The sequence below is a fragment of the Lepus europaeus genome, chromosome 7 (assembly GCF_033115175.1).
Source record: "Lepus europaeus isolate LE1 chromosome 7, mLepTim1.pri, whole genome shotgun sequence".
Taxonomy (NCBI): Eukaryota; Metazoa; Chordata; class Mammalia; order Lagomorpha; family Leporidae; genus Lepus; species Lepus europaeus.
The window spans coordinates 15,907,346-15,929,314 of record NC_084833.1 but is presented as its reverse complement, the minus strand read 5'-3'; the positions used below and the strand labels follow the sequence as shown (position 1 = coordinate 15,929,314).

The 21,969-nt window shown below is 38.2% G+C and overlaps 3 protein-coding genes across 4 annotated transcripts; 2 read left to right on the top strand and 1 right to left on the bottom strand.

The window, feature by feature from the left end:
• The first annotated feature begins 470 nt into the window (after window positions 1-470).
• LOC133763666 (olfactory receptor 5D13-like) lies at window positions 471-1,412 on the top strand. Its single transcript, XM_062197462.1, has one exon. The coding sequence runs from the start codon at window positions 471-473 to the stop codon at window positions 1,410-1,412; it is 942 nt and encodes a 313-aa protein (XP_062053446.1).
• A 3,834-nt stretch (window positions 1,413-5,246) lies between these two features.
• On the bottom strand, window positions 5,247-7,627 carry LOC133764289 (olfactory receptor 5D14). 2 transcript variants are annotated; one of them, XM_062197960.1, is made up of 2 exons: window positions 6,708-7,627; window positions 5,247-5,277 (listed from the first exon to the last, which is right to left on the bottom strand). In XM_062197960.1, the coding sequence occupies exons 1-2, from the start codon at window positions 7,625-7,627 to the stop codon at window positions 5,247-5,249; spliced, it is 951 nt and encodes a 316-aa protein (XP_062053944.1). The 2 variants fall into 2 exon arrangements, with proteins under 2 accessions (XP_062053944.1, XP_062053945.1); XM_062197961.1 differs by lacking the exon at window positions 5,247-5,277 and having other exon boundaries at window positions 6,683-7,627.
• Window positions 7,628-17,728: 10,101 nt separating this feature from the next.
• Window positions 17,729-18,670, top strand: LOC133763665 (olfactory receptor 5D18-like). Its single transcript, XM_062197461.1, has one exon. It carries the CDS (start codon window positions 17,729-17,731, stop codon window positions 18,668-18,670), a length of 942 nt encoding a protein of 313 aa, XP_062053445.1.
• Window positions 18,671-21,969: the final 3,299 nt, after the last annotated feature.

Below are 21,969 nucleotides of genomic sequence, written 5' to 3'. Positions count from 1 at the left end.
CAGACCTGCACCGATCAGAAGCCGGGAGCCAGGAGCTTCCTCCAGGTCTCCCATGTGGGTGCAGGGGCCCAAGGACTAGGGCCATTTCTAATGCTTTCCCAGGCCATAGCAGAGAGCTGGATCGGAAGAGGAGCAGCCGGGACTAGAACTGGGCCCATATGGGATTCCGGTGCTTCAGGTCAGGGCTTCAACACACTGCACCACAGCGCCGGCATGAAGCTATAAGTTGTGGGCCTCAAAACAGAGTTTCAATTCAGCAGGTTGATGAAGGGACTGGAGAATTTGCAAACCTAAGAAATTCCCACATGATGCTGCTGTTGCTGCTGATTTCAGAATCACACTTTGAGAGCCATTGTTTCATACCATTGCTCACACAAAACTATTTCCTCTCTTTGTTTCTCCTTCCTATTCAGTTCTACTTTTCAGAATTAACTTTTTTTTTTCTTTTTTAAAATCCAATAGGAATCATAATGCTATTTCAAGGAAATCAAAGCAGCAGACCCCGTTTTATTCTCTTGGGATTTTCAGAATACCCACGACTCCAGCTTCCACTGTTTTTCTTTTTCTTGTCCATCTACACAGTGACTGTGGTGGGGAATTTGGGCATGATAATAATCATCAAGATCAATTCAAAGCTTCACACAATCATGTACTTCTTCCTTAGCCACTTGTCATTTATAGATTTCTGTTTTTCCACTGTAGTCACACCGAAACTGTTGGAGAACTTGGTTGTGGAAGATAGGAGCATTTCTTTTTATGGTTGCATCATGCAATTTTCTTTCATTTGCATTTTTGGAGTGGCAGAAACTTACATGCTAGCAGTGATGGCCTATGACCGGTTTGTGGCGGTTTGCAATCCCTTGCTCTACACGGTTGTTATGTCCCAGAAGCTTTGTGCTCTTTTGGTGGCTGGGTCTTACATGTGGGGAATTGTGTGTTCATTGACACTCACCTATTTTCTTCTTGGATTGTCCTACTGTGAATCTAGCATCATAAACAATTTTATCTGTGATCACTCTGTAATTGTTTCTGTCTCCTGCTCAGACCCCTACATCAGCCAGATGCTATGTTTTATTACAGCCGTGTTCAATGAGGTGAGCACTCTGATGATTATTCTTGTGTCATATATTTTCATTTTCATCACTGTTATGAAAATTCCTTCTGCAAGAGGGCGTCAGAAAACCTTCTCCACGTGTGCTTCCCATCTGACTGCCATCAGCATTTTCCACGGAACCATTCTTTTCATTTATTGTGCTCCTAATCTTAAAACTTCTTGGCTGTTAGTTAAAATGGCTTGTATGTTTTATGCAGTGATGATTCCCATGCTGAACCCATTGATCTATAGCCTTAGGAACAAAGATGTGAAGGACACATTAAAAAAATTGGTTGTCACCTATTGGATTGTCATTTGATATGATATTTCTACATTTATTTATTTTTTTACTTCTGAAAAAAAGATTCACCTATGCTATGCTACAGATTTCCCAATTTTTGTAGTGTAACTTATGATTTAAATAGATAATAATTGTATATATTTATGGGTCAGGTGGAAGGCTTTGTTATATTTTTACTTTGTGGAATAATAAAAGCAGACTGATTAATATACCCATAACATTGCATGCTTATTTTTATGATGAGAACATTTAAAATCTATTCTTTTGGCAATTTTCAACTTTGAAATGTATTATTAGCTGTGATCACCAACTGTGAAATAGATCATTAAAACTTTTTCTTCTTATTTACCTGGAGCTTTTGCCCTTTGACCACCATCCACTTTTCCTATCCACCCTTTTTCCTCTCCTCTTGTAATCACTGTTTCACTCAGATCCCGTGTGTTTGGCTTTTTAGATTCTAATAAGTCAGATCATATTGTCATAATGGAACTCATATGGTCATAAGGGAACCCTGTACTCTGTTGGTGAGCATATAAATTAGTGACATCATTTTGGAAAAATATATAAAGATTCCTCAAAAAAGTAAAACAAGATCTTCATGTGACCCAGCAATTCTCCTACTGGAAACAAGAACTGTAATCAGCATGTTAAACAGGTATCTTCCATACACACTCCCATGTTCATGCCAGAATTATTCATCTTAACCAACACAGGAACAGGCTGTGTCCATTAATGGATGAATGATGAAGGTAGTGCAGTACATAGACACAGTGGGTGACTGTATGATCTCAAGGAAGACATTATGTCACTATGACAACACAGATGAATTGGACGACATATTCACACTGAGCTTTCTTTTTCTTTTTACTTGTTGAACTATCTATTTAATGGAACATCAAACCTTTGACTATAATGTAAACTAAAAATATATTATTTCAAAAATTAAAAAGCCAGGAAGAAAGGAAAAAAGAAAGAAAAAGAATGGGAGGAAGGGAGGGAGGGAGAGAAGGAGAGAAGGAGGAAGGGAGGGAGGGAGGGAGGAAGGGAGGGAGGAAGGAAGGAAGGGAGGAAGGAAGGAAGGAAGGAAGGAAGGAAGGAAGGAAGAAAGAAAGAAGAGAGGAAAGTCATAGTAGAGAGAGGAAGGAAGGAAGGAAGTCATAGGAGAGAGGAAGGAAGGAAGGAAGTGCCATTATACTGTTAGGACTGTATCTTCAAGCTGCATTGAATTTGTTCTCTTTGTATTAATATCACATTAATATTAGAATTTCTGAGAACTATGTTGTAGTAACTATCATACATTTGCTGTGACCCTGAAAATCTAATGTACTAATAAAAAGTTATTATGGGAAGACTTTGCTCTGCAGTTATCTTCTGTATCCTCTCTGGAGTAGGATGTGATTGATGCATCAGAGAAAAAAATGAATAAGTGAATGATTGACATTGATTTCTATTTAATTTTTTAATTTATTTTCACTTTATTTGAAAGACAGAGATGAGAGAGAGGGACAGAGACAGAGTCAGAGACAGAAACAGAGATAGAGGAAGGGAAATAGCTTCTATACACTGGTTCACCCTCCATCCAGTCTTCCATGTGGGTGACAATCACCTCCTACTTTCAAAGGTTTGTATTAGAAGAAGCTTGATTAGAAGCAGAACCAGAATTTGAACATGGGCACTCTGATATAGGATGTGGGCATCCTTAGAGACAACTGAACCATTGTTCAAAGGTTACAGTTATGGAAAAAATTAACAGAATTTTCCTGTACCTAAAAATAATGTGTCAAAATATATATGCAACAAAGGTTTTTCAGATCAAAAACGCTAAAAGCATATGCTTCAGTGGAATTGAAGATAAATAGCTCATAAGGGAAGTCCTTCAAACAGAAGGAAACCAGATGGACCTTGGAGATGCCTATAGATATAGTAGGCCTTGAGTAGATAAATAAGGCTTAAAGCACACTTATTCAACTTAGATTGTAAAATGTGCTATTTTCCTCTCTACTTTTAAAGATAATCGAAAACAATTCACATTTTCATGGAATGGATAAAAGTGTTGATTTAGGATTTTGCCTGGGGATATGCAATCTTTCCAACTCTCATTATATATATTATTTTTATGATGAGAACATTTAAAATCTATTCTTTTGGCAATTTTCAACTTTGAAATGTATTATTAGCTGTGATCACCAACTGTGAAATAGATCATTAAAACTTTTTCTTCTTATTTACCTGGGGCTTTTGCCCTTTGACCAACATCGACTTTTTCTATCCACCCTTTTTCCTCTCCTCTTGTAATCACTGTTTTACTCTGAAAACATATGGGCCACCTGAACATGACACAGAACATTCCCCTCGTCCATTACATTGATAGTGTCATTCTAATCAAACAGGGTAAACAGATGTAGCTAGTATTCTGGGGCCCATGGTTAGGCTTAGAGGATACAGGAAGCTCTGTGACTGCCACTTCACTGATGTGGTTATGGTGCAAGTAATCTGGAGGCATTCCTGAGGATTCACTCCAAAACAAAGATAAATAAAGTGTTTTATTATTGGACCCCATCAGAAGTGAGGAAGCACAGCTCTTGGAAGAACTCTTTTTAAGGTTGTAGAGACAACATATCTCAGACCCTATAATACATTTGCAGTCCTTATTGATATCAGGCATGATGGTGAAGGTGATGACAGCCACTTTCTAACACATAGGTGACTGTGCATTCTCTTCTTATTGTGTGGATTGCTTCTAAACAGTACAATGCAACAAAGTCAGTCGAAGGCCCCTTCATTTGATTAGGTTAGTTGATTTTGATGTGATTTAGTAGAAAGTTATCATAGATGATTTTGATTTGATCATGGAAATCCCATAACAGAGAGACTGAGCCTTTACTGTCTATGAAGCAACTGCCATGTTGCAAGAGACCCTGGAGAGGGAGCTGATATGCAAGAACCTGCAGGTGGCTTGTGGCAGCTGAGAGTACTGCAGAACAGGTATCATGATGAGGGAACCTTACTCCAACATTTGCAAGGAGATGAATTCTTCTAACAACTTGAGGAGCTTGGATGTACTTCCTTCCTTAATCTAGCCTATGATGAAACTGTGGCTTAATTGCAGCCAGATGAAACTTTCAAGACTACCAAAAATCCAACTAAGATACGTATTGACTTCTACAGAAACTGTGATATAAAAGTGTATACTAATTTAAGCCACTGATCTGGTGACCTGTTAGTAATTTTGTTGTTGTTGTTGACAGGCAGAGTTAGACAAAGAGAGAGACAGGGAGAAAGGTCTTTATTCTGTTGGTTCATCCCCCAAATGGCCGCTACTGCAGGCACGCTGCCAATCCAAAGCCAGAAGCCAGGTGCTTCCTCCCAGTCTTCCACGTGGGTACAGGGCCCAAGGACTTGGGCCATCCTCCATTGCCTTCCTGAGCCACAGCAGAGAGCTCCACTGGAAGAGGAGCAACCAAGACAGAATCCTGCGCCCCGACTGGGACTAGAACCCGGGGTGCTGGCGCCACAAGAGGATTAGCCTCGTGAGCCACGGCACCAGCCAATTAATAAATATTAAAAAAAAAAAAAGAAATGGCCCGCCAATATTTTGATGAATGATTTTAATACCACATGTAACCATACCCTGATTATTTCTTTTAAATTATGAGTTCTAAAATAAGTCAGGTAGAACTGCTCTTTATATGTTTAAAGGTTAATTATGGTTCCTTTTTATGAAATATTTAATTGTGTCTTACTTCCATTTTTCAATAGGATTATCATTTATCACTTTATATATGTATAATAGTTTTCTCAGTTTTTAATTTCTTAACTAATTTTCTATTTTTTTCAAATAAATTCTACATGTTAATGTAATCTAAATTTTAGACTTTTATTTTAGAACTTTTTGTTGTGTATGAAATAAGAATGTGAGCTAATATAATGTTTTTTTATTTGGCTATGTATTTGTTCTAATATGATACTGTTTTAAAATAGAAATTTTATGATTTATGTCAAATTAAAGTTGGACATTTAAAAAAATTTACTTTAATTTTACAGTGTTATCAGATATTTATGTTTGTTTAGTCATACAAACCTTAGAAAATAGACTACAATATGGTCCTTCAGGAGTCGAGGTAAAATGTTTATTTGTGTTTATTTTGCATGAACTACATTAGACAGCACTTATGGATACTTTTAGACCTGATAATTGTGGAACTGCAACATTTTGAGAAATAACATACAAATAGAATTTAGAATTAATGCAATGGCTCCAGTGACTGTCACAATTTCTATGACTTACTCTAACAACACATGATTACTGAAGAAAAGTCACCTGATCCAAAATAACATGTTTAATTTCCTGTTTTAACTCAGTAATGTCAGTCATTTCTGGACTATGCCCTTGCACCTGTGTCATAGCTATACAACACATGTGACTGTGCCTGTCCCATATCCTCTTAGCAGTGTGGTGACAGGTTTAAGTACAAGCTTTCAATTCATAGAATTCACACAACTCTAAGAATAAGTGTAACAGAAAGGAATCACTCCACATTTTAACATAGAGCATATTTTTGTTTCCCAAGAAAGACACAAAACTTCAATGACAAAACTGTAAAGTCAAGGCACCTAATTTATTCATAACAAACCAGAAAAGCCTTTTCTATAGTAAGTTAACATTTTCTCCGTAACTTCATTCACAACATTGAAAGATAAATTGTAGTGCTGGCATTGTGGCATAGTGGGTAAAGCTGCGGCCTGAAATGCTATTATCCTTTTTGGTGCTGGTTCAAGACTCAGTTGCTCTCCTTAGACCCAACTCCTGCTAATGTCCCTGGGAAAGCAACAGAAGATGGCCCAAGTGCTTGGGCCCCTGCACACACATGGGAGATCCCAAAGAAGCTCCTGGTTTCTGGCTCCTGACTTTGGCCTGGCTCAGCCCTGGCCATCATGGCCATTTGTGAGTGAATCAGCAAATGGAAGACCTCTCTGTCTGTTTCTCCCCCCCCCCCCTCTCTCTCTGACTTTCAAATAAATAAAATAAAATAAGAAAGATAAATTGTGTTTAAATTATTTTTGTGTGTTCAAGACTTTGAAGACATACATATTTTTTATGGATTGAAAACCCATGGAATTCATCCCACAATTAAGCTTCTTTGGCTCCTTCCAGAGATTGACCTTACCAATTCATACATTACTGTCATCTAGAAAAACCTCACACAATGTGTAGCATAAATTTTTACAACATTTTAAGCTATGTTCAGGTTGCTCATTACAGCTGAAAGCATTTTTTAGGCGTTGGTTCAGTAATGTGGCATTTTTATGTCTATTAATTTCCGGAAGGCATCTTTCACATCTTTATTTCTCAGGCTGTAGATCAGAGGATTCAGCATGGGGTTGACCACTGTGTAAAACACAGAGGCCACTTTCACAGTTTGGCGAGAGTTTTTGGAGTTGGGCACACAGTAGAGGGACAGTATGGTCCCGTGGAAGATGGTGATGGCAGTCAGGTGGGAGGCACAGGTGGAGAAGGCTTTGCGATGCCCACTGGCAGAACGGATTTTAAGCACAGTCACAAAAATAAAGATGTAGGATGTGAGGATGATGAGTAATGTGCTCACCTCATTGAAGGTGGCAAAGCCGAAAAGCAGCAGGTGGGGGATGTGTGTATCTGAGCTCGAGACAGTGATGAGAGCAGTGTATTCACAGAAAAAATGATTGATCACGGAGTGTCCGAAAAAGTTAAGCTGGAGAGCATAGAAAAGGAGCACCAAGGGGCCAAACATACCCCAGAGGTATGACCCGGCCACTAGTAGGACACAGAGCCTCTGTGACATGGCCACTGTGTACAACAGCGGGTTACAGATGGCCACAAAGCGGTCATAGGCCATCACCGCCAGCAGAAAGGACTCAGTTACGACAGCAGTGCAGGACAGGAAGTACTGCAGCATGCAGCTAAAGTACAAGATGCCTTTATCTGCCACGACCAAATTCTCCAGCAACTTGGGAGTGATGATAGTGGAGTAACAAAAGTCCACGAATGAAAGGTGGCTAAGGAAAAAGTACATGGGAGTGTGAAATTTGGGGTTTACCTTGATGATCACTATCATCCCCAGGTTTCCTACCACAGTGATAATGTACATGAGCAGAAATAGGAGGAAGAGAGGAAGCTGCAGCTCTGGGTAATCTGCGAAACCCAAGAGGGCAAAGGAGATCTTCACGCTCAGATTCCTTGCACTCATCACCATAATTCCTTTTAATGAGAGGGTGGGGTTGATGAGACTTGCTCCCAATAAGGACAAGATCCTGACAATTACATCATGGTTTTCTGTGGTAAAGAAAAGAAAAGGAAAAGCAAGAATTATTAATCCCAGTTTTCTCCATGAAGGGTGTGCCTCTTGCAGAGAGCTGCTGTGCATAGAGCAAACCAAGCTGAGTCTCTGATGTTTCTTGGTGTTTCTGCTGCACTTTGTGTTTACATCCTCATTTTACCTAGTGTCAAATCAAGCACATAACTGATAGAAAATGTGAGTAAATGCATAAATACATAACCTAGTGTAAACATGAAATACCTCAAAGAATGACATGCAATGCTAATCTGTTTAGCTTTTATACATACATCAATCAAAGTATTTAAGATGCTATGTTTCCACTGTAAGGATGAAGTAAATATTAGAGAAATGCATGAAAAGAACATAGTAATCCCACTTTGACAATTTCTTTTCCACAAAGAATTCTTCTCTCATTGAATTTCTTAGTGACTTAGAGAAGTTGATGAGGATAATAGCCTACTTTGACCCTGGGAATAGAGTGTATATATATGTTTTTGGGGTTTATGGCCTAAGGGTTGGTTTCTATATCCCAGGCATCACACATCGAACTCTTGAGAGTAGCAAGCTTACCAGTTAAAGCAATAAGTTCATTACTGTGAAAATGTATGTATCAATGGATGTCACACATAAAGAGAATAAGGATAAATGTTCATTTCTAGGCAGGAATTTATTCTGTTCTTTGTGAAATGGTATTCATTGGACCTAAGGCCAAATAGTCACATGAACATTAACTTCTCTCTTTAATATTATTGGGTTCAGAATTGGATAAGCTTTATGGTGACAACAGAAACATAAAAATCAAAGAAAACTGCAGATATATTAGAAAAATAGTATTTTCATAGTTGCACAGGAAACTTGAATAAACTTACCCGTTACAGAGAAACAGGCCACCAACCTCCTGTTTCTCTGTAGGCTGAGTACAACTGGGGCAGGAGGCTCTTATGCATGACTTTATAGCCCTGGGGACTCGAACTCTGGAGACTTCCTCACATCTCAGTGCTCAGGAGCATCAAAACAGATCATTAAGGCAAATATCAGGTCCCTTGTACCATCTTGAATGACTAAAATTTCCTCGAAATCACACAGAAAGATTACAGCAGGAAGTCGACTCTCAGACATTGCACATAATCGAAATGTCCTTAGTTATTAATAAAGCCAAGCACTGAAATATGACCTCATTACTTCAAAAACCCAGTTATTCTCAGAATTTTGGACATAGCATGTGCCACATTTAGGCAAGTTATGCCAGCACATTTGCAAAGTTCGCCAAAAGACTGTTCATTCTGAGAGGACTCAAGACAAACATTCACAGTCTCACTTCTCCATGAAAGATGCTCTATTTGTGGCATGTGGCCTGGTGCATAGGATTGTCCTTGAAGTGCATCTGGCACTTACACACGGTTTAGAGGTCGCTAATGCCAATTTCAAGTCATGCCTTTAGGATTTTCATACAAATCAATAACTTTCTCCAAAGATCACTATTCATCTTTTGATAAAATGTTTCCGGCTTTTAATGGGCCTTGGTAGAGACTGAATGGTTGACAATAGGTCACAAAATTGCCATGCTACCCATGCTTCTCATAATTAGTGGAGCGTTGTCTATCCTACCATTTCATAAAATTGATAGGCCAAACAGGTGGCAGCACTCCTATTCCTGAACATGAAAGTAAGGAACTGAAGCAAGTGGTAAAAACACCCAGGGTCCATACCCTTGCTGTATTGCCTCCTTCTCAGCTTTGTTAGGATTCACTATTCTGTGAACTGACCAGTTGGTGGTTTGTTAGTCTCACCTGAGCTCATTCACTTTACTGCCATTCTATGGGCATTCAGCCAGGGCTAAATCGTCCAAGACTATAAGACCAATAGAGAAAAACTCAAGTATTAGTTTCCAAAATTTAGATAACACATGCATTTTTCATACTTCAAGTGTCCATCAACGTGTTTATATTTTCATAAGAAGACATTTGGACAGAGAAGGGGTGTGTGTGTGTGTGTGTGTGTGTGTGATAAATAGAACAGGGAACAATCTATAGTGAGCCACTCTCTGTATACTGAGAACTTGTATCTCAAGACCATTAATAGCTGATTTCTGACTTAGGGTAATCAGAGAAAAATAGCATGCTGTTATTCTTTATATCCATAGCTGAACTCATTATTGAGCTATTCCTTCATCCAATTTGTATAAATTAAGAAACTAAATAGATTTTGCTTCCTATGGAGCTCACAAAATTATTTTGCGAAACCTTACAGTATTTTCCATTTGATTTTGTAAATGTATTTTATTTATTCAACATTTACTTATTTTAAAGGAAGAGTGATAGAGAAGGAGGGAAAAGAAAGGAAAAGAGAGAAAAAGAAATCTATCTTCTGTCCACTGGTTCTCTCTTTATAGGCCACAACAGATGGGCTGATGTCAAGAGCCAGGAGCTTCATCCAGGTCTCCCACGTGGGTGCAGGGACCCAAGTGCTTGGTTCATATCTGCTGCCTTCCCAGGGGCATTCACAGGATGCTGGAGAAGCAGAGTGGCTGGGATTTAAACCACTCTATTGTCGAATGCCTGCATCTCAAGTAGCATCTTCATTTGCTGCACCGCAGCACCAGCCCCTGAAAGTGTATTTCTAAATGCCATTCAAGGGGTAGAGTGTTATGAAGCACACGTTTATTTTAAATTTCAATAAAGTGTACAAATGTTTTGACTGCTACCATGAATACAAATACTTACACAAACCTCTGCCAGTTTTTATAATCAGTTTAAGGACTTGTCACTAATATAACTGCAGCCTCCTGCCCTTTCTAGGAATAAGGAGCTGCTCTGCAGGCTGTTACTCTACAGGCCTTTACAGGAAAGATACTCACTCTTTTTTCCCCTACACTGTTCCTAAAGAGAGGCCAGTCCAAGTAGCAGAGAGCTGTTTTTAAAATCTTGATTTCCTGGAATGAGTTGTAGCAAATTTGCTTTATTCAGGTTTCCCAATAGCCTTATGGTATCCTTGTGCCATTCCCTTAAGGAAACATTAATCAATTTCTGAACTCATGGCCATATTTACAGTTTCTACTTAAATGCCTTTTAAAGGTATGAATTTTTAAAGGTTTATTTGAGAGACAGAGAGAGAGAGACAGAGGCGGAAAGAAAGGTCTTCTATCCACTAGTTCATTCCCCAAATGGCTGCAATGACTGGAGCTGGGACAATCCAAAGCCAAGAGTCAGGAGCTTCCTGTGAGTCTGCTACATGGGTGCAGGGGCCCAAGCACTTGGACCAATCTTTCACTGCTTCCCAAGCCATATCAGAGAGTTGGATCAGAAAAGGAACGACCAGGACATGAACCTGCATCCATGTGGAATGCCAGCAGAGTGGGTGGAGGCTTAATCTACTATGCCAAGGCACCGGCCCCAAATTTACAAATTTTTAGAAAGGTAATTAAATAGTTCCCTATTACTCAAAAATAAATTATACAAACTTAGTAGTTTCAAATAATACAAATTTATTATCTCACAATTTTGGAAGTCATTAAGTTCGAAACGTGTTGTATGGGGCTTGAATCAAGTTATCTGCAGCACTGGTTCCTCTGGAAGATGTAGGGGGGGGAGTCTGCTGCTTCCAGATTGTTTCTGCTTCTGGCCATTGTCGGTGTCCATGCCTTATGAAGTATTACTGCAGTCTGTTCCCACTGTCATGCTGCGTTCTCCTCTCTATCAAGTATCCCTTTACTTACTACTTATAAGGACATGGAAGGACATTCAGAACCCACCATATTTCAAGGATAATCTTCCATTTCACAGTCCTTAACTTTGTTTCATCTCTAACATTTCTTTTGGATACAAAGCAGCATTCACAAGTTCTGAGGATTAGGAGCTAGATGTCTTTGGGCATTCTTATTCATCCTACCATAGTAACCCTTAACTTTTGCCCACTGCAGAAGTTGCATCTTCTTCTCCCTTTTGTGATGCTGACAAATGTAAGACAGTCAAGTGATTTTAGACCATCCAGCTAAAACTAAATAATTAAAAGTAGACAAAAAAAACTTTACTGATTATAATAGTAGCATAAGCGTTTGTTTATATAAGCATCATGATCTTTCAGTACGTTATTTCTATTATTTGGTTTCTAAAATATTAGGTGTGAGAGCGCCAGCATTGTGGCATAGCAGGTTAAGCTCCTGCCTAGGATGCTGATATCTCAAATAAAAGTGCTGATTTGAGTACTGGGTGCTCCACTTTCTGATACAGCTCCCTGCTAATTCACATGGAAAAGCAACAGATGATCTAATTAATTGGGAACCTACTACCCACCCGGGAGATTGTTATAGAGTTCCAGGCGCCTGGCTTTGGCTTGGTACAGCCCTGACTGTCACAGTCATTAGGAGAGTGAAGCACTGGATGTAAGATCTCTTTATCTATGTCCTCTCACATTCTGTGTATTATTCTGCCTTTCAAATAAATGAAATAAATCTTTAAAAATATTAGTTGTGTGTTACATTCATTAACAAAATCCCCACAAGTCTTATCATGGTAACAGAACATAATACTAAGTAGCATAAATTTAGCCCCCAATTGTTAAATGTTTTTTCATTTATTCATATAGTAGGTACTCATTGAATGCTACAAGTGTGTTCTATGCCCTTTTAGAGGCATTGTAGCCTCAAATACAGTAAAATAATTTCCCTCTGACCTCTGAGTTCTTATATCCTATTAGAAGAAATACATAACAAATAATTACATCATCCCCTGTATTAAAAATATCTTCTAATCCTATGAGAATAAAACATATAAATCACATTAAGAGGGTGAGGGATGACTATCTTACATTCAGGGAAGGATTTCATGTGAAAGTAATATTTGAAAATAAATATGAACAATCCCATAGAAATAGGTTTAGAAAAAGCACTTTGAATACTAAAATACTCTGGAGTCTATTACCTTTCCATAAAGTTTCTCAGATTTTCATACCTCCTGTTTTAAGCCTGTTAGCAGACAGGTTAGTCCCATGTGCATCATGGATCCTGTAGTCACCATTCACCACGTGCTTTTGGAGTTAAAGGGTGATAGCAAGGTGGGAATGACTGAGATGTTCAGTGGTAGAATGTGTGGCTAATGACAGAGTGGAAAATGAAATTCATGAAGTGATGACTATAAGATTTCCTAAATCAATAGATTAGCTAAAGTGAAAAAGAAATACCTGGATGTAGTAAACAATATCCAGCAGAATATTCTCATGAAATGTATCGAACATGTTGGATCCACAATAGGTAATACACAGAGAAGCTGAGTATCCCGCACAATTCATTTTTTTGACAGGGTAGACAGTGAGAGAGAGAGACAGAGAGAAAGGTCTTCCTTCCGTTGGTCCACCCCCAAATGGCTGCTATAGCCTGTGTGCTGCCCAAATCCGAAGCCAGGAACCAGGTGCTTCCTCCTGGTCTCCCTTGCGGGTGCAGGGCCCAAGGACTTGGGCCATCCTCCACTGCCTTCCTGGGCCACAGCAGAGAGCTCGACTGGAAGAGGAGCAACCAGGACAGAACTGGCGCCCCAACCGGGACTAGAACCCTGAGTACCAGCACCGCAGGCAGAAGATTAGCCTAATGAGCTGTGGTGCTGGCCTCCAGCACCATTTTGACTGACATTCAATTACAAGGCAGGGACAAAAACCCATCAAAAGACCTGATTTACAATCTTTTATCCTATCTGACTTGCTCATGATAAAAACAAAACAAAACAAAACAAAAAAATCCAGAATTGTGGGAAAGGTAACTTGTTTTCACAATAAACTGTGAGCTCAGGAGGATGGAGTGAACACTCCCTGCTATTCTCATGGTAAATTTGGAAGCTCCCAAGGAGTGGGTAAGTGGGCTCTTCTGACCTTGCTAAGGAAACTTTTGGGTTAACATTTTCCAACCTTGATTTCCAGACTGCCTATTAAACCATGACTCCTCAAATTCTACCTCCTCAACAAGAATGGACCCTAACCTCAGTTAGGGGGACTGGACGATGGTCGGTCTGGCTGCTTCATGCTGAAAAGGGGTTTCATTGGAAATGGCAGTCAAGATGTAAAATTTTAAATATTTATAGTACCCTTTGTGTTAGTTAGTGACCCAGGATCTTGGGACATATCAGTGAACAAAACAATAAAGAATTGCTGCTTTCCAAGAAGGTTTATTCTGACAGGGGAAACAAACATTTGATATATGCAATAAATCAGAATTTTGTTTCAAATATATATTTATTTGTTTTCAGATCAGAGTTACAGAGAAAAGGGAACAGAGAAAGTTACAGAGAGAAACAGATATTCCAACACTGGTTTATTCTCCACATGGCTACAACAGTCAAGACTAGGACAGGCTAAAATCAGGGGGCAGGAGCTTCTTCCAGATTTTCCACCTGAGTGGTAGAGGCCCAAACACTTGAGTCATCTTCCTATGCTTTTTTCAGGCCATTTTTTGGGGCTGGATCAAAAGTGAAGTAGCCAAGACACAAACCGGCACCCATATGGGATGATGACATTGCAAATGACAGCATTACCAGCTATACCACAACACCAGTCCCATAAATCAGTTTAAAAATGGGGCCTAACTGGGGACACTGCTGTGCAGTAGCAAGTGGGGCTGCTGCCTGCAGTACAAGCATCCCATGTGGGAGTTGGTTCAAATCCTGGCTGCCCCACTTCTGATCCATCTCTCTGCTATGGTCTGGGAAAACAGTAGAAGATGGCCCAAGTGCTTGGGTCCCTGCACCTGTGTGAGGGACCCAGAGGAAGCACCTGGCTCCTGGCTCCTGGCTTCAGATCAGAGCACCTCTGTCCAATGAGGCCAATTGGGGGATGAGCCAGCGGATGGAAGACCTTTCTCTCTCTCCCTCTCCTTCTCTCTCTGTGTAACTCTGACTTTCGAATAAAGAAATGAATTTTTTTTAAAAAAAATAGGGCTTAACTATTCTAAGTACTTCAGACATTAAAATTTGATTTTAGGGTAATCCTTCCAGAATAATGGTGGTTCATGGAATATTTTACTGAAAAGAAGCATTTGAACAGAAACTTAAGGGAAATACTTCCAGGACGAGGAAACACTAGAAGAGAAGACCATGAGGAGACAGGGAAGGAAGAGTAATCAATAGGACAGAAATTTAATGGAAACTATGTCATGAATGTTTACCTTTGTAAATATTTCTGCTTTAACTTTCAATGAGTTATAAAGAACTGAATGATAAATATCCATTCTCTTCCAACATGACAAGTACATTGTAGGGGAGGGGGAAAAGGGCTGTATCTGTCGAATAATAGTCACTCAATCAATGTTTGATGATAATTATTCTGATAGTTACATATATTTTTGTATTCATGGAAGGGTATGGGAGTAAGCAGATGACCGGGGAAGGTGACTTTAAAATATAATATTTAACATGAAATACTCCTCACGGTGCTATAATTTTTCAACTAGTTTTCTGGTATAAAAGAATTACATCAGATAAGGGTGATTAATTTTAATTGTTTTGTGACCTCAAGAGAACTGGGTGATGGTCTCCTGGGTTCATGTCTCCAAGGCTGTAACTATACATATAAGAATGCATGTGTCAGTCCCAGGTAGGAGAGGTCCTACATTTGCCATCAGCAGGTTTGTAATAAGATTCTAAATTCAGATTTTTATTCATTTCAATCTTGAAAACAACTTAGGAGGAAGGAAATTACCCCTCTATATCCTGACTGTTCTTGGGAAATATTAGTGAAGGCACAAAAACAGATATTGAGCTTTCTGCAGTTTTGTGTAGAGGGCATAGTTGGTAGATCCTCAATAGTCCCATGGAAAACAGATGGCTGAGGTCAGGGAAGAGAAGAGTTTTGAAAATTTGTGGAATGTGTATTGTCTTCTTTTTGTAAATTTTTGGAGGTGTCATTAAAGTAAAATGCATAAGTATTTAACTAAAATAAAATAAAATAAAATAAGATTGAATGTACTAACAAATGAATAAATAAAAGCAGCTATCTTTGAAATTACAAAGCAAGAAACACAACTGAACCCTGACAGCAAAATAACAACCAAATCTGGGAACAAAAACCTAGGGGGAGATTTCATTAATTTTATTTCTTGAACCCAAAGAGTTAGAAACTTTTACCAGAAATTTGATATACAGCCTTAGGGATATAAAAGCTGTTACAATAAATTTAGCATTGGTTTAAGTAATGTTTTAAGTGCCTAAGATAGTTGAAAAAAACTAAGAAAAATGTGATAATTAAAATGTCTGGCTATTGCTTTTTAAAAATTTGTATTAATTTACATGAACAGATTTCATGTATTTTGTAGTTATGATTCTAAGAAGATAATAGTACTTCCTTGAACTTATCTTTACTACTCAAATTCAAAAGAATAGGAACATGGGTAGGAGCCGTGGCTCAATAGGCTAATCCTCCACCTGCGGCGCCAGCACCCCAGGTTCTAGTCCAGGTCAGGGCTCCGGATTCTGTCCCGGTTGCCCCTCTTCCAGTCCAGCTATTTGCTGTGGCCGGGTAGTGCAGTGGACGATGGCCCAAGTCCTTGGGCCCTGCACCCTCATGGGAGACCAGTGAAGCACCTGGCTCCTGGCTTCGGATCAGCGTGGCGTGCCGGCTACAGCGGCCATTGGGGAATGAACCCACGGAAAAGGAAGACCTTTCTCTCTGTCCCTCTCTCTCATTGTCTACACTGCATGTAAAAAAAAAAATGATTTATTTAAAAAAAAAAGAATAGGAACATAAAGGGACACGAGTGACTAGGTCTTTCATGTGATAGCTTTATTGATGGACTATCTGAAATCTACGTTTTCTGTTGTGTGCCTGAAGATAGCATTAACAGAAATAATAGAGAAAGAAATTTCTGGGATGAGTGGATCTGAGACGTTCTGGGCACCAATAGAAATCAAAATGGTTTTTTTTTCAGACAACTGTTTTCTCATAAAGTATCTCCATAGCTAATGTTTTTAATCCTTCAGTAATAATAGTGATGGAATAAATATTCCAGATATCTTGAGGGGACAGATGGAAAAGTGACAGATGGAAAAGTGACAGAGACAGAATGGCTAGGGAGATAAAGGTTTTAATACTGAACCCTTACTCTCATTAGTTATTCCTTGTTGAGAAAATCTCCCAAACTCCAGTTCTTATGTATTTGACATTCATGGTGATTTCAGGTCATGAAGACTCTCATTGGTCTATTTCCTTGAGGTTAGTCTCTTGTCTGTCCATTGACTGAAAGTATGATGACTAATATAGGAAGTATGGTAGTATCTTCTCTGGGAACAGGGAGCTGATTTTGATCTAGAGGGACTGAAGCCTGACTATGGAGTCTGAGCAAACATGCAGCTTGGGATTCATCTGCATATCAATGAGAAAGTTCAGGTTTTTTGGCTTCTGGTATGTCACTTCTGGAGTAAGGGAGTAAGCTACATTATTTTTTAGATCTGTTCTAATTTTATTATTCTTCTGACAAAGAGCAAAGGTTGAAACTCCCAGAACTAAGGAAGATAATTGCTGTAACACACAAGTGAATCTTACTTTTTATCAGCTTTCCTGCCTGAGAGACAGACAGGCAAAGATTAAGTTGCCTATGGAATTAATAAAGGCACAAACATTAGTGTTACAATCCTTCATTTATAAAGTAATTCTGTGAATATTTGATGTAAAATTAAGTTGTTTAGAAATTACTGATTTTATTACTGATTAAAGTGTTGTGATCATACATCATGTTATGTTAGGCTTATGGTTCATGAATGTTTTTATGAATGACAGATTATAATATTATATGAAGATTTGATCTAAAATGGCCATAAGTAATTTTATCTCAATTTCCTACATTTGTACAAAATTATAATTGAGAGCTTAAAATTTAATACTGTAATTGTTTTCTCCCAAGAGAAAATTTTATAATGATTATGACGTTTTCAACGTGCCTTTTGTATGAAAAATACTAAGAGATAACTGGGTTTCCTACTTCTTCACTCACTTTAATGTTTTTGTTTTCAGGACTAACTTTCAGAGCTTCAATTAGAAATCATGTTACTGTCAGGCAGAAATAAAAGTGGGGCCACATTTATTCTCCTAGGCTTTTCAGAGTACCCAGAGCTGCAAGTCCCACTCTTCTTGGTTTTTATGGCCATTTACAGTGTCATTGTTGTTGGGAATCTTGGGATGATGATGGTCATCAAAATTAACCCCAAACTACACACTCCCATGTACTTTTTTCTCAGCCATCTCTCATTTGTGGATTTCTGCTATTCCTCAACTGTTGCTCCCAAGATGTTGCTCAACCTGGTTGTCAATGACAGAACCATTTCATTTTGGGGATGCATCCTGCAATTCTTTTTCTTCTGTACCTTTGTGGTAACAGAATCCTTTTTACTAGCAGTGATGGCCTATGACCGCTTTGTGGCCATTCACAACCCTCTGCTCTACACAGCGGCCATGTCCCAAAAGCTCTGTGCCATGCTGGTGGTGGGGTCGTATGCATGGGGAATAGCATGCTCTCTGATACTTACATGCTCTGCTTTAAAATTAACTTTCCATGGTTTTAACATTATCAATCACTTCTTCTGTGAGTTCTCCTCTCTCCTCTCCTTGTCTTGCTCTGACACTTCCACCAACCAATTGCTACTGTTCATTTTTGCCACCTTCAATGAAATCAGCACACTCCTCATCATTCTCATGTCTTATGTGTTCATCGTTGTGACCATCCTCAAGATGCGTTCAGCCAGTGGACGCCGCAAAGCCTTCTCCACCTGTGCCTCCCACCTGACCGCCATCACCATCTTCCATGGCACCATCCTCTTCCTCTACTGTGTGCCCAACTCCAAGAACTCCAGACACACGGTCAAAGTGGCCTCAGTCTTTTACACAGTGGTGATCCCCATGTTGAATCCTCTGATCTACAGTCTGAGAAACAAGGATGTCAAAGACACCTTCAGTAAGATAATGGGCATGAAAGGCTTTTCTTGTTGAGGATATTATTGTAGTGGATGTTATCCCTGACATCCACTATGATTACCCATATAAATATCTATAAAAATAATGTTTAGAAATGTTGATTTTAAAGATTTTTTTAAATCTAATAGAGTGAATGTTGAGCCACCGAATGGAGATGAATTTGGCTTCAAAATGCCAAGCTTAGTTCTGCCTTTCAGCAATTTTTCTCATCCTTAATATTTCATTTGTAAAATTGGGATAATGTGTTTTAGCTTATAATCTGATTGTGATGATTTTTTTTAAAAAAATCACATATGTATCATGTGAGAAACCTCATACAACTCAATTCCCCTTCTTTTATGATATCAGAAGCGGAGTAGATTCTCAATAAACATATGAATCTCTGTTATAAAAGAGCAAATAGCAGTTACATGCCTTCAAGAATGTGAAATCCAGTGTTGGTGGCATGGTAATAAGGTGAGCATTGTGTAAAACAGAAAATTATAGAGGTTTAGAGAGAAGAGAAAATTCAAATTCATTTAGAGGTGTCAGAGTGATGTCTTCATGTAAAAGATAATCTTTGAACTTGGCCTTGGAAAAGAGAATGTGTAGAGTTTTAGGAAACACATTATAGTGAAGATGGATCCTAGGATAAAATGATGAGTAAACTCAAGGATGTAAGAATATAATATTAACTCAAAGGTACAAGAAATATTTTATTAACTTATTGGGGTACAATGTGTGTGTGTTATATTGTGTATGCAGGATACATGGCATAAAGAGAAATGTGAATAAGTTATGATCTAAATCTTGAACACATTTTGAGGGATCTTCAGTGTGCTGTATCTATAACAGACACAACCAGAGGTTTAGAAAATCTTATACTCAAAATCAAGTATGATAGATGCCTACTCAAGCTGTTTTTTCATCCTATGAAGATGTCACAAATAACAGTATTTTAAAACCTTTTTTTTTTTGCCATAGACATAATATTTGAATCAATATCTGAAGTTGCACTGACTTTAAAAAAAATTTTAGACTGTTTAAGTAGTGGAAACTTATTACCTATGTAAATTTATTCAAAATAAGAAGAAAATTAATTAATTTTCTATGCCATTTCCAATTTAACACCAGGTTTTTTTTTTTTCATTTCCAATTATCTTTATATACAGAAGATCGATTCAGTATATAATTAGTAAAGATCTCATCAGTTTGTACCCACCCAGAAACACAAAGTGTAAAAATACTGTTTCAGTACTAGTTATAGCATCACTGCACATTAGACAACACATTAAGGACAGATCCCACATGGGATGTAAGTACACAGTGACTTCTGTTGCTGACTTAACAATTTGACACTCCTGTTCATAGCGTCAGTAATCTCCCTACGCTCTATTCATGAGTTGCCAGGGCTATGGAAGCCTTTAGAGTTCGCTGATTTTGATCTTATTCTGATAGGGTCATAGTCAAAGTGGAAGTTCTCTCCTCCCTTCAGAGAAAGGTACCTCCTTCTTTGATGGCCCCGTTAAATTGGAAATGGCATAGAAAATTAATTAATTTAAAAAAAAATATTATGTAGGATCTCTGTCTTTAATGTGCTGTACACTCTTATTTAATGCTATAACTAGTACTCCAACAGTATTTTTTTTTCACTTTGTGTTGCTATATGGGGGCAAACTGTTGAAATCTTTACCTAATATATACTAAACTGATCTTCTGTATATAAAGAGAATTGAAAATGAATCGTGATGTGATTGGAAGGGGAGAGGGAGTGGGAAAGAGGAGGGTTGTGGGTGGGAGGGAAGTTTTGGGAGGGGGAAGCCATTGTAACCCATAAGCTGTACTTTGGAAATTTATATTCATTAAATAAAAATTTAATAAAAAAAAGAAAGAAAAAAAATAAGAAGAAAATGAGACCTAGTTAACAGGATGGATCAAATACAAGATCTCCCTTATCTTAATAATATGCTTTCACTAGAACAACTTGAAAATCTTCTCCATTCAAATCAAACAATGATAAATATCATACAAAAATTATTTCTCATGTTTATTCATAAGCAAGAAAAATAATCTGAGGCAGAATTTCATATGGACTCAAAAAGTTATTTGAAATGTTCATATTTTGAGCTTATAATAATTATTTAAATATTTCATATACATTATTAAAGAGTTAATAAATACTAGTGCACACAGAAGATAAAGGTAAGAAAGAGTTTTTTACATCCTGAGTGATGAAGAAATGTTTTCTTGTTGTATTGACTTCTTTTCCTCCAACTAGTTAATCTTTCACACACATCTAACACTCATGCATTTACTTGTTTTGTTTAAAATTGGGAAATGATAAAAAGATTGGGAATGATTTATGTTAATTTAAAATAGAATCAACAATTGGTAGTTCTTTATATGAAATTTTCAATTACTTCTACTTTGTTTAGATTAAGGATAGTAACATTCAGAGGTATAAATAACACAAACTACTTAACTTTTATCTTAGCAACCTAAGGGTCATATATTTAAGTAATTTGATACAAGTTGTAAAACCAACTGTTGGCCGGCACACCGGGTTCTAGTCCCGGTCGGGGCGCTGGATCCTGTCCCGGTTGCCACTCTTCCAGGCCAGCTCTCTGCTGTGGCCAGAGAGTGCAGTGGAGGATAGCCCAAGTGCTTGGGCCCTGAACCCCCTGGGAGACCAGGAGAAGCATCTGACTCCTGCCTTCGGATCAGCGCGGTGCGCCGGCCATGCTGAAGGGTGAACCAATGGCAAAAAGAAGACCTTTCTCTCTTTCTCTCTGTATCTCTCTCTCACTGTCCACTCTGCCTGTCAAAAAAAAAAAAAAAAAAAAACTGTTGTCAGAATTAAGACCATCTTTTAAGACCCCAGCCATATGAGCGATCATATATATTCCACTAAGTAATGACATACAGTCTTGTATTCTTTCGTTTACAATTCCTTATACTTCAGATTCTATATCCTAATTTGATGACTTCTATGTAGCATAGAACTTATCTTCACAGTCTTTGCCATTTGCTTCCTAACTTGAAAGGTAAATAACCAAGAATTTAGATTTTTAGGTTGACATTTACAACACTTTTTTCACAAGTTTAAAATAGAAAAGATATAATTTACATTACATACAAATCATAAATCATTTAAAATACATAAATAAGAATATTTTTAAAGATATATTTTATTTATTTGAAAGACAGAGTTACTGAGAGAGAAAGAACCAGAGAGAGAGAGGTCTTACGTCCACTGGTTTACTCCTCAAATGGCTGCAAGGGCCCGAGATGAGCTGATCCAAAGGATTCAGGAGCTTCAGAGTTACACAGAAAGA